Source organism: Rhinolophus hipposideros (genome assembly GCF_964194185.1).
Source record: "Rhinolophus hipposideros genome assembly, chromosome: 1".
Lineage (NCBI taxonomy): Eukaryota > Metazoa > Chordata > Mammalia > Chiroptera > Rhinolophidae > Rhinolophus > Rhinolophus hipposideros.
Genome location: NC_138047.1, coordinates 56,408,600 through 56,421,748, shown reverse-complemented (window position 1 = coordinate 56,421,748; position 13,149 = coordinate 56,408,600). Strand labels below are relative to the sequence as shown.

Genomic DNA, 13,149 nt, shown 5'->3' with positions numbered 1-13,149 from the left:
GTCAATAATTAATTTCATAGACCCACTGCTTCTTTTCCATAACCCTACAAAAAAATGTGTATCTTTATTCATAAGAATCATGTCCAGAAGACCTTTGCTATTCATGCAATTATGTAAGGCCCTACCAGGAGAACTTAAAATACTATGATTCTCAGAGCTTAAAATAAATCGTTATAGAAAAGTTTTTGGGAACGTGACGGAGAAACCCCTGGCAGTCTGAATCAAAAGACAGAATTTAGCTGCAGTTACCTGGGTAACTAAACCACATAGATTAAATGAGTAATAAGAGACTGTACTCAGGTAATAACTTTCTGCCTGCCTCATCTGTCCCCTAACTCCAAAAGCAGGAAAAGAAAAATAATTCCATGCTCATTCTCAAAAAAAACAGAAGAAAAAAGTCAGTTCTATAATAAAGCTCACTTCAAGACCCTTTGAAGATCTGTGACCCCAGAGACTCAAGTCCTTTGAAGGCTGAAGAATCTTTTACATTGAAGAATTATAGGTGGGGGGAGGCATACAACCTCGGCCAGACTAAACTGAATTAAACAGAACTAAAAAGCCTAGGGCATGTAACTATCAACGGAATGCAAATGTCTGAAATGCGTATTTCTCAGTGAAAATCACATAAATAAATCCACTAACATTTCTGATACTGGTTTATTCATTAAACTAAATGCAGAAGTTCTGCTTCCGCCTACAATATAAAAGCTGACAGAATAAAACCCAGTCAGTAACAATACAAATAAGTGAAAATGAAAAAATAAAAGCTGGAAAGAGCTTCAATAAAGAAAAAGGGTCAGACAAAAATCACAACTTTTCTTGAAGCCATCACAGAGTTGAGAGAGCAGGGCAACCAAGTAATGAGAAATCCAAGATGAGTCAGGCCAGGGAGTCAGCCCACACTCTCCACCCCACGTGTTTACCACCAGGATGGTCTCACCTGTAGCGGAGCCTGAGAGGAGGACAAGCAGGTGAGGCGGAAAAAAGAAACTATCAGCTAAAATTTTATGGCTGGTGTGACAGTATAAACCTCCTGGGAAATGCAGACACTAGAGGAGTTTACACTCAATTCCTAGGCCCTTTCCACAGACCTCCACCAGATACTCCTGGGAAAGACTGGAGCAGGCCAAGAGACTAGAAAGCCTCCCTCGAGGGTACAGGCGTGGAGGAGATAAGCCACTGCTACCAGAAAGGCATGTAACCCTGAAACCCTCTAGGGCACAGGTAAACACACCCACTGTACACAAGGGAAAGATGAAGAAAAAAAATACTAAAGCTTCTACCATTGGGGGTAGGGCAGGAAACAGTCCGGCGTGCAGTATCTTCCACCAATAAAGTTGGGGAAGGGCCCAGACATTCTCAAACAAGACCTGCAATAGATACATACCACAGGGAAAAGGGGCAGAAATATTGAAAATCCCACCCCAAGGTCCAGCCACACCTGGCCTACTTAAGAAGCAGTCCGGATTTGGAAAATAGAGAATCCCTCTTGCACCTAGTATCATCAGTCACTGAGTAATAATGAACAACATTCTACTACTAGGGGAGGGGCAAAAGTATGGAGAGACAGACGGCCCCCCCAACTCTGAGGTGCAGCTGCACAGGCCAGGCAGAAACCTGATCACGGACCAGGAACACTGAGAAAAACCAGCCCCAACCCTAAGCACTAGGTGACAGTACAGAAATTTGAAGCTGATGGTAAGTACAGCAACAACAAAACCAAAACCTAGACCAACAGACTGGATTGACCCAGGGTGTAACAGACAGGCAAGAGACATGCGCATTTTCAGGCATAAAAACTAGTTCAGTTTCCACTGTTCTACATAAAATGTCTGGTAGTCAACAACAACAACAAAATGAGATAGTTGAAGAAAAGAACCTATTGTCAAGAGAGAAACAGAACCAGAGTCAAAGATGACACAGTAGCCTTTTTTTTTTTTAATCAGGATCTGCCACTGGCAAACCAGAGGTGTATACATACAAATATATGGAGGAGGGGGGAGATTCAGAATGACAAGAGTGAAGAGAGAAAAGCAAGCCCCTCTAACCTGTCTCAAATCCGGATTAAAAAAAAATAGCAATGAAAGAGCTATATTTTAGTGTATTATAAAGTCAGTAGATTAAAAAATTAAAACCACAACTGGAATTATGAAGACTATGATTCTTGTCAAGCTACTGAATAATTCTCATTGTCAGAAAAAAAAATTGCTAATAATTTTTCATATTTTTAAGTATGCATATTTCTTATGCTACGTTTTTCAGGCGAATGAAATTGTTTTAAAAGTTGTACTAAAATAGAATATGAAGAAGATATAAAATTCAAAAATTTCTATAGGATAAAAGAAAACATTTAAAGATAAAAATATTTTCAAAATAATTAATTTCTTTAATAAACAAATACTTTAACAAAGCAGAAAGAAACAAAACCAAACAACCCAACAGAAAAATGGGCAAAAGATATAAATTAGAAATACACTGAAAAAACAAAGATTGATGATCCAGGTTATTAGGACTGTGTTAAAATGGACACTCTTGCCACCGAGTGGGCATGTAAATCGTTAAAACCAATATTTCTCCAACTTCTCGACAGCAAAAAAATCCAGGTACTATTCACAATCAAAGGAAGCCTCCTTTCTAGTTACATTTCCACATGCCTCTTTATCTTATATTCAAGTCATATCAGACTGTATTACATTGATATTTACTTTCATGCCTCCACAACACTGAACATCTTTCTCCCAATTCCCCTGCAAAATTCTATCTTTCAAGACCCAGCTCAAATATTTCTTGCCCTACTCTCGTCCAGGTAGAATTAATTGACCTTTCATCTGATTCCATAGCACTTGGTCCATTCCTCTACTATAAGTGTTAAGACATATTAAAGTTACAGCACAGAAATGTGCTAATTCATAACATATGAAGAGCTCCTACTAAGCAACAGACAAAAAAAATGGTAATAAGACATGAGCAGAAAATTCACATTAAACAAAATATAAACGGCTCGTAAACATAGTGAAAATAGGTATTCTAATAATACTTGCTGGTAAGGACACAAATTGGCAAGATCCCTATGAAGGCAAATTGGTATTATCTATCAAAATTATAAACGCACACATCTCTTGACTCAATTCTATTTCTCAAAATTTGTACTACAAATATATTCATAATATTTGACAAGATCTATGCACAGGATTATTCACTGCAGGATCATCTGTAATAGCAAAAGACTAAAAAGATAAATGTGTATCAACAGAATAGTTAAATTATGGTAAATTCACACAATGAAATATTATACCTATGTTCAAAAGTTGATTCATTAGTAAGAAGCTGATCCTATCACCCATGAAATTACAAGAGTTTCAGGAGCTCTATATCAGGAACTGGATCAAAGACCAAATATTAGAACAAAAGATGCTCCTAGCATCCCTGTCACTCAGGAGATTTACAAGGCTTTTAGGAGCTGCGTCAGGAACTGGGCAGAAACCAATATAAACATTTCTCATTGTCACAAAATCCTAGCTCCAAAAGTTACTAGCTCTGTGACCTTGGGCAAGTTATATAATCCACCCATGCCTTGCTTTTTGTCTCTAAAAGAAAGCATAGTAACAATTGCTTCCGCATAAGGTTGCTGTAGAAATTAAATTCATTATTGAATGTTCGTGTTCAATAAATGTTAAGTATTATTATAATAAGTCATATCTTTGTTCAGGACTGTAAGGTCAAAGAAGCAGAGATGAACTTGTACAACTGTATGTCCCTGTACCTCTCTATGGAACCAAGCATACTATTTTTTTAATCAAAATTGTAAATGACAGCAAATGAAATAACTAAAAAAAAAAACTTACTTCGTAGCAGCAGCAAAATATCTGTTGGGCACCCGAACACATACAGTGCAAGGATAGAGAGGTGTCTGATTAGTCATCTTGGAAAGACTATGTCTTTGATGCTGTATCACAACTTGAAAGAAAGAAACATGTAAAATATTAATATTAAATAATCATCACATTCATAATTTTTCCATTCTTAATCGTGTTTTCCAAAACAAAAACATTCAATATTTTGTGATTCATAATCATTCTTTAAAATGTGTAATACTGGAAACACCACTTCTTGAAACTATATTTGGGTAAACACATCTAATTGAACCATTTTGTCTTATTTTTAAATTAATCTAGTTCAGGCTCAGAATATGTTAACTCTATTATTACGAATATGTATATGTATCCTGAATTTTTTAAAGTAATTTAAATTGTATTCATTTTTTAAAATAGATAACACATTCAGAGTTGCCCAAGGTACTTCTGAAGCATAAAAACCAAGTGGAGGGAATTGCCTTACCAGGGATCAAGACTTACAACGCTATGTAATAAGGACAATTTGGTACTGGCACAAGTATAGAAAGATAGAATAATAAAACAATTGACAGCCCAATAACAGATTCGTACACGTATGGATATACAAAATATGTAAAATGGAGGTGACGCTGCATTCCGCCTCCATGTAAAGATCTACCTTAATTAAATAATACATATCACTATGCTTCAAAAACACAAAACAAAAATTAAAAGAAACGTTGTACCAAAAAAGGGCTGTCATCCTAGCCCTCAACTGGACCTTATTAAATGCTGAAGAGTTGCTACCAAGAAGTACGACAGAAATTAGCCGCCAAATGACAAATGTTGATCCAAACTGGACAATCTCTTTGGAAATCTAAGAATTGGAATCGTCTGCAACCGTGTGGTACTCCGAAAGCACCAACAGGCATTACGTAAACGTTCAAACGTACAGCTGTCTGCCACACAAATGTACCACCTTTTTCTTATCAGAACCCACTTCACGTATCAAACTTCCCTCCATTCCCCGCAGCCCACATCCCCAGTATCGGAACCCTACCCTTGCTTCTGTCCCTACCGGTGGCTGGAGAGGTGTCAAGGCACATCCCCACCCCAGCCCCCCGTAGGGTGGACGGCTCCAGAAAGGAGTGAAACTGTTGATAAGGTCGCTTTGCAATAGTAATGACCCTCTGGAGACCCTAGAGCCCAGAAAGAGCCGGAGGTCCCCAGGGCAGACCCGTGTCTAGGAGATTCCGGCGGCAGCAAGAGACATCTTTCCCCCGCAAGCCCCGACAATTCATTGCTTTACCTCTACCGAGGCATCTTATGGCCGCCGCCATGTTGACCATTCCGGATGGTGTCGACGAAATTGCTCCCACGCTTCAAGTTGAAAGAGATTATGAAAGGGTTCCCTTCCGGAACTGGCAGAGGGGAAAAGGATTAGAAGCAGCGAGAGGAAAGGGGCGGGAACCGAAACAGGCTCTCTTGCCGACGGGGGAGGGAGCAGGACGCCTGTGCCCCGTGGCGGTGTTACGCTCCGTCCTCCGTGCTGCCCAGGACCCTGCGTTTCGTGGTTCCGGTACGACAGCTTGAACATCTTCGGGGAAATCTGCTCTTCCTGGAAAATACGGTCCTGTTGGCGATGCCCCACTTTATTTCTTTTTCTTTTTAATTCTGCAAGTGTACTCAAAACAGTGAGAGTACACAAGAAAAACAGAAAATCTGAAGAATCTCACCAGCTTCCACCGCCACATTTCTAGCCTTGTAAAGACTTCAACATTCGCCAGGCTTTCCACTACCACCCGACGTGGGTGTCCCAATCACTAACAAACTTTCTTTTAACTCAGCACAAGCAGCGGAGCTTTAAATTAATCTTAATCTTAATGAGGTTTACATTTTGCCCCTGCTGGCAAATTGCCAGTAGAATCAATTGAATAATTATACTTGACAAATTTATATAACACTTCTAGTTTTTAAATGGCAGGCTGAAACCTACGCACAGTTTATCCTGACGGAGAGAAATAAATGAGAAAAAAGAAGCAGTATCCTTTCCATTACAGCACAGCTGTGGGTGTGGTTTATGCACAAATCTGGTCCCAGATTATACCCGTTCTCAGTTTAAATGAAACCCTCCAGTGGCCACCTGGGAAGCTGCTCTGGCCTCTGCCTGCCTCCCCAGCCTCAATCCCTCTGTCAGCATCTCACCCACCCCCACCCCAACACACACGCAAGGTTTCTCATCCAGGAGATATGGTCATTCTGTCCCCTCTGTTTGGAATATCTTGTAGCACATCACCTAGGTGGCTTTTTTAAGATTTCACCTCAGACTTGACTCATGAAGCCTCTCCCACCTTCCTTCCCAGGCTGAGTTATGGCCATCTCTTTGTGATTTTGTACACTGCCCAAAGCTTATATCTATTTTTGTTTTTAAATAGTTGTATTAAGCTATAATTGACATACCATACAATTCACCAATTTAAATTGTACAATTCAGTGGTTTTTAGTATATTCACAGAATTGTACAACCATCACCACAATATATCTGTTTACCCACTAGTCTGACCTTATTTGGAGCAGAAACCATGTCTTACTCATGTTTGTAACCTCAGCATATACTGTTGTACCTGGCACATAGGAGGCCCTCTAAATGTTTGCTGAATAAATGAATGTATGCATGTCCCTACGTGTGTTAGGATGTCACTTTCTTTATATCGGGACTTTTATTAGTATTTGCAGAAAATCTTTAGACTGTGATTATGCACTTCCTCAAAGTTCACTTTAAACACTTTTCCCAGTTGATTTCTAGGAAGGCTTACACTCTCCAGGAGTCGTGGCAACATGCCAGATGCCTGCCTGCTTGGCTAAGAAAAGCTTCTAAATATTTGTCTAACCCTATAGTTCTCTTGATCTGTGTTCTGCTTTCCTCAACCATATTCCAGTTGAGCTACAAACTTCATTGCAAGAAGAGTCACTTCCCATTTGGGGTTCAAGTTGAAAATGGTTCTCTTATTGGACAAAAATAAGGAACTCCATGACATTTCCTACTTCAGTAGTGTGTACTAAAATCACCCAGAGGGCTTGTTAAAACTTTCATTGCTGGCCTCCACCCACACAGAATTTCTGATCCAGTAGGCCTAGAACAGGCCCATGAATTTGCATTTATAATAGGTTCTCAGTTGATGCTGATATACTGGTCCAGAGACCACACTTTAAAAACCACTCCCTGTGTAATACTATAAACATTTGCATTCATACCTACCATTAGCTTGGGGAAGAGTTGTTTTGTTTAACAATTTAATGCTCCGTAAAATATAGGCAACAAAAACACGAATTTCCCCACATGGTATGTCTCTAGAACCAACATCTACCCACTTTTATGTTCTCTTCCTCTATACAGTAACTGCCATTCCACACCTGGATTTTAGCTACAAAACTGTCCAGCTGTCAGCTGGGTGAATTGCCAGTGTCTGCCTGCCTGCCTGCCTATCTGGATTTTAAGTATTATCAATTCCTAGATTCCTTTTGCTTCTTGTGCTTACTTCGGACTAATTTTTTTTTCCATAAAGAAATAACTAGAATAATGATTTCTTAGTCTTAAGGTTGAAATTTTGGTGAAGAATTGGAACTCATTTTGTCTTCCTCACTTCCCCCATATGAGCGTTTCTCCATCCAAAAAACCCCTAGCAGACTATTTTAATCCCAGGTTCAATTAGGAGATTTAGGACTTTCCAGTGGAATTGCTGGGAAATGTTTAATAACTGGTTCCTAGTACAACAGAAATGAATTTGTAGCATTTGTCTAACTCCATGGTGTAAATATTTACACAGTAGCTGATTTCAAGCTACCAAACATGAAATCAACTAACAAAATTTCTGACAACTTAGCACTTGGTTTTCATATGATTACAGCACACTGCGGGAAGTTGCCTCGTAAAAAGACTTTGGTAACATTTAGAAGGCCTAAACCTAACTCTATTCATCCTAGAGCCACACTTCTCAAACTTTACTGTAAACACAAATCACCTGGGGATCTTATTAAAATGTGCACTTTAATTTAGTAGGTCTGGAGGGTGGAGAGCCTGAGACTTTGATTTCAAAGAGGCTCCTAAGTGGTGCTGCTGGTCTATGGGCCACACTTTGAGTAGCAGAATCCTAGAACACATTCAAGAGCAAACTTCATATTTTTTTATCATTAGTCTCAACAGATCCTTTTGAATAGTCTCTCTTTCTAATACAGAGAATAAACTTTGTGGATCCCCAAATTTCTGGGTATAACCTCCATGACCTCCAACTTTCAGTGGAGATACTAGAAATATCAATGATTTCCTACTCCACAAACATCTGCTTCTGATAGAAACTTCCTTCTCCCACATAAATAAAATTCCCCAACCCCAGCTATTTGGATTGATGGAAGCCATCTGACCCAAGGAAAGCCCATCCATTCTGTAGCCAGTGATATGGGCTTGAAAAGGAAAGCTGGGCCAATCGTTCTTCTCACAAAACTGTAATGGGGAAAATGAAAGCCTGGAAAAAGAAAATGAAAGTCAACATTTTTTGTGTTGTGGGAGGTCTCAATCTGTAAGGTCATGGAGTAGATTCAAGGCTAGATAGAGAAGCCTTGAAAGGCAAGTTGAAATTATTAGTGAGCAGAAATTATGTATGAGTAGAGTTACACAAAGCCAGTCAGTTTCAAGAATAGAATGGAGCAAGGATGCCGAGAAAAGCAGAGATATCATGAAGAAGAAAGAGATCGACCAGCCTCTGAGAGGAAGATAACAAGTGCTGCCTCAGTTCCTGTTACAGTTTCCATCGAGTCTGCTGTATCACTGTCCCTCTCCCTGTGTTTTTGTGAGCTCCCTGTCTCCCATTTATATCCCTATAATAACTCCTGTGTTCTTAAGCTAGCACCAGTGAATTTCTGTATCTTCCAAACAAAAACTAATTAAAATCATAGAACTCTAGGTATTCTGGTCATAATGCATGAATTGGCATCTCTCTGCTAGAACTTGTAGTAAATAGTCTTAATAATGGGCCCTCAGAGTCTGAAAAACTTTTGAAGGTTTTCTATCTACTGCTGTATAAACCCTCTCTATAATTCCCTGCTTAAATTGTGGGTGACAAACTCTTGAATATTGTGTAAGGTAGTTCAATCCATTTTTGGATAAATCTAATTGTTAAAGTTGTTCCACATAGTATTAAAGTTGGAATCATCTTCCCTGTAATTTGGATTAATTGAATGCTTTGGGTCAGTTCCATTTCCACATGGCAAACTTCCTAGTATTGACAACAGCTATCATGCCTCTTGGCTGAGTATGTCCACATCCTTACACACCTATAGTTGCTCCCTTCCATGGCATTGTGATGAGAACTTCGCATCTTCCTAGGAACCTTCACGAGGATATACTTTAGATTGCCTGTGTCTCTCTTAAAATATAATCCCCAAATTAAAAACAAACAAAAAACACTCCAGAGGAGAAAGGAATAATTACCTTTTCCTGGGAAAATAAATGCAAACTATAATTACAGTAACTTCTTTGGCAATTCTAATGTCTTCACTTAGTATTTTGTGATTCACTTACTTTTTCTCAATACTTCTTTATTTATTATGAAAAGCATGCCAAGAAAATTCCAGACTTTGAAGTAAACTAAAAAGTAGGGTTCTTTTTTATGAATTTCTTGCTTTAAGATTTCTATATTCTAGAATAGCTCTGTCCAATACAAATATAATGCAAGTCATATATGTACTTTTAAGTTTTCTAGTAGCTATATTAAAACAGCAAAAAGAAACAAGTAAAATTAATTTTAATTATTTAACATAATATATACATAATAGTATCAGTTCAATATGTAATATAAAATTTATTGAGATATTCTACATTCTTTTTAAACTAAATCTTTGAAACTTAATATGCATTTTACACTGAGAGCACGTCATAATTAGGACTAACTACATTTAGAATGCTCAAAAACCACATTTGGCTACCATATTGGATAGCACGATTTTAGAATAATAATAATAATAGCTAATGCTTATTGAACACATACAATGTCCCAGGCACTTTTCTAAGGGGTTTACATATTTTAACTATTTAAATATTTACAATAACCCTCTGAGATAAACACTAATTATTCTCATTTTACAGAAGGAGGAACAGAGGCGTGAGAAGTTAAATAACTTGACCAATTAATAAGTAGTTGAGTTGGGATTTGAACCAAGGATGTCTGGCTACAGAGACTATGTTCCTAACCACTGTTATACATGTATCACACACACGTCTTGCTTAATACTGTGCTAAGCACTGTACATATAGGATCTTGCTTAATTCCTATATTATAGATAAATAAACTAAGGATCCAAAAAGTTAGAGCCTTGCCCAAGGCCACGTGACTAGTGTTAGAGCCTGACATCAGAGCCAGTGTGTTTCACCACTGCACCCTGCTCCTGCTTGACTGCCACCCTGATACTCTGGTGTTTATACAAACATACACCCATGACTCTATTTTTGATGCTAATGTTTTAAATTAGAAAATGGCCAGATAATATCAGAGTGTGTGGGAGAAGGTAAATAACATGTAAGCACACGTACATTATTTTTTGTTCTTCAAAGCCAAGCATGTAAATCACAAGCACAAACCAAACACTAATTAGAGTAAATATTTTTATCTCTCATGCATGCAGAGGTAAAACTTGTTTGAAATATTTACTTAAATGGGGAACTGCATTTTTAAAACATTTTATGGACCTGAGAAAAGTAATAATACCAACAAAGCAAGGCTAAGGAAGACGTTTTATTTTTGTAGAAGAGTGTGCACAACTCACAAGAGTATGTGACTCTCTTCCTCCCATTTGCACGGAGTGGCTTTTTGTGTTGTAGCCTTAGAAATGAACTTGACATTTTGTTCTTCTACTCCTTTCAGGTTCTGTCTCTCTTTTAGTCTAGTTCTCAAAATGATGCTGAGTTCCACGGCAAGCTCCAGCCTTAGGAGTTAATAAACTCTTTGTCTCTAAACATCTCCTTTTCACTACTTCAGGAAATGAAACTAAGGTTTTTAGGAAATCTCAGAACCTGTGTCTTAGTCATTTTTATCTGAAAAACATTGAGTCAAAATACTGCAATACTCACCGGTGGAGAGTAGCATCTCATCTTTGTCTAAATTATCTTATTGTATTTAACAATTTTCCTATTGTTGCCACTGGGTTAGCATGTTTCTTCTTCCCGTAGTTATCAGGTAGTAAAGGTAGAATAGTAGTGGCATTGGAGGGAATAGAGGGAAAGATGGGGAGAAAAGAGACTCAGAGTGGAGGTGCTTTAATAACCAAGAAGCCAGAGTGTCGTGTGGGGAGTCATGCGGGGGACCCTGATCGTTGGGCTGTGTGTCGTGCGGGGCAGCCTGTGGGGGTTCTGGTCCCACTCCCCACATAAGAATGCAGGATAGGGTGAGGCCAAAAGGGAACACCCACGGAGCCATAGGTAGGGGAGTCATACCACTATAGTCTCGCTGGCGGCTGGCTGGGTTGGAGACACAGGAAGCAGGAGCCACACTGTCTGCAACCCACCATCCTATCTGTAATCTGCGCTTGTCAGCCACCGTCTTCTCGCTAGCCCCCATTTTCTGTTAGCCCCCTTTTTTTTCCTAGCGTAGCCACAACAGTCATATTAGCGGCCAATGGCTCACTGGTTACAGCTGACAGCCAACTAGCCACAACTGATGGCCATCCAATCACAGTTGATGGCCATTTACTACCTGAGCCAGCACCTTTCCATGTGAGGCCGAGAGACTGGAAACTGCACTCCTGGCTCTGTCCCCACATGAAGTTTCCAGTCAGACTTTCTGGGCACAGCCAAGTTATGTCCCCACTCAGTGCCTCAGTTTTTCCACTTGAAAATAGGAATGACAACATTTTTGTGACATGATTCTCCACTGCAGTTCCTCAGTTTCAGTGACATCCTATTAATGAATACTAATAACTATGGATAATTGTTAAGGGTTAATTTTTAGTAGATAAATAAAAGATGCTTTTTTTGGTGCCTCTGGGAGAGATGAGAGAACTTCAACCTAAGCCAAAATCAAACAAACAAATAAACAAGAAAATGTCAAAGGTATACACAGGTACCCAAAGGGATCCATCAGAAAAAATAGATTGTATTTAGAAAAAATAATAGATTTTTCCAAAGGTCAAAGGAAAATAATAATGGCTGGACATAGAAATAAAGATAGAAGAGTTACTAAAATTTCTGTTCAACTGTAATAATCTAGGTTCTAAGATGTGTACTATAATTTTTTGTCTTCCCTTAGTTTGTAGCATCATAAATGGTATTGTTAAAAAATGATTTCAAAAGGCAATTTAGGTGATACAAACAAAAACTTTTAACACTCATGAAGAAGTCTTCTTTGGAGGTTTTTAGAGGATAAAGAATAAAGAACAAGGAAGAGAAAAATAGAAAATATCTGATTGGCTGGGGTTACATAGTCAACTTGTTTGGAAGGAGAAGGCCCAGAGCTGACTTGGCATGTGGGGATTGGCTGACTGGTATATGTGCTGCATTGCTGGTGAGGCCAAGCATTTACTGGGACAGGAAATTTATCTAAGTTTCCGTTTGTGATGTGGCAGCCCAAGCAAGAGCAGCTCCATTTTGGATCTAGAAATTTGTATCAAAAGTATAAAACATGTAATTCTGTAAGAAAACACAAAAATGTATTGCTCTTCTGAACCCTCTCTAGGTGGAGGGCTACAGAAGGTTCAGGAGAGTAAGATGCCTTTGTTCTCAAAGCTCTGCTCTAGAAAGAGGCCTGCCGCCTTCAGTGCTTGACAGAGGGTGGGGATTTTTGTAGTGTTACCACAACTCAGCATTTATGCAGCTCACAGACTAAATTCAGGAAGTAGTGGCTGTGTAATAGGAGGACTCCATTTAACCCATCCTGTGTGCACCCTAAGATTCAGATACGTGTTGGACATAGAGGACCTGCAGGATGTTTTTGCATAGCCCTGAGGAGCAGTTTGAAGGACACGGGACTCATGTAAAAAGGAGTATGTTCCTCAGGGCCCCGCTCCCACCTAGTGCCTTCCAAGGATGAGTGTTATCACCTGGGCAGTGAAGCCAAAGAAAAATATGTAAAAGAGACATTCATTGAAACCTCTGAGGAATCTGTGAGCACTAGACTTCTTGTTAATGGGAACCAGGGAACAAAGAGAACATGAGAGAAATTCTCGAACACAACATGCCTCAATGTGTGACACAGTTGGGACAGACGTAGCTTCAATGGCTTTAGCATCTTTCTTACAGACAAAAAGTAACCAAAAGCAGCAGGAGAGG

At 39.1% G+C, this 13,149-nt stretch overlaps 1 protein-coding gene across 5 annotated transcripts in view; it reads right to left on the bottom strand.

Annotated features, from left to right (window-relative positions):
- MRPL1 (mitochondrial ribosomal protein L1) overlaps positions 1-13,149 on the bottom strand; it is a 148,203-nt gene that overhangs the window by 106,689 nt on the left and 28,365 nt on the right. For 2 of the 5 annotated variants that reach the window (XR_013993212.1, XM_081046261.1), the window contains exons 1-2: positions 5,143-5,378; positions 3,846-3,957 (exon numbers count right to left, since the gene is read on the bottom strand). Coding sequence is in view for 4 of the 5 variants with exons in the window: in XM_081046261.1 (XP_080902387.1) it covers positions 3,846-3,957; positions 5,143-5,182 (152 nt within the window). In the remaining variant the exon portion in view is untranslated. Of the gene's footprint in view, positions 1-3,845; positions 3,958-4,911; positions 5,389-13,149 lie in introns of those variants that run through there. The other 3 variants (XM_081046259.1, XM_081046260.1, XM_081046262.1) reach the window with 3 other exon arrangements.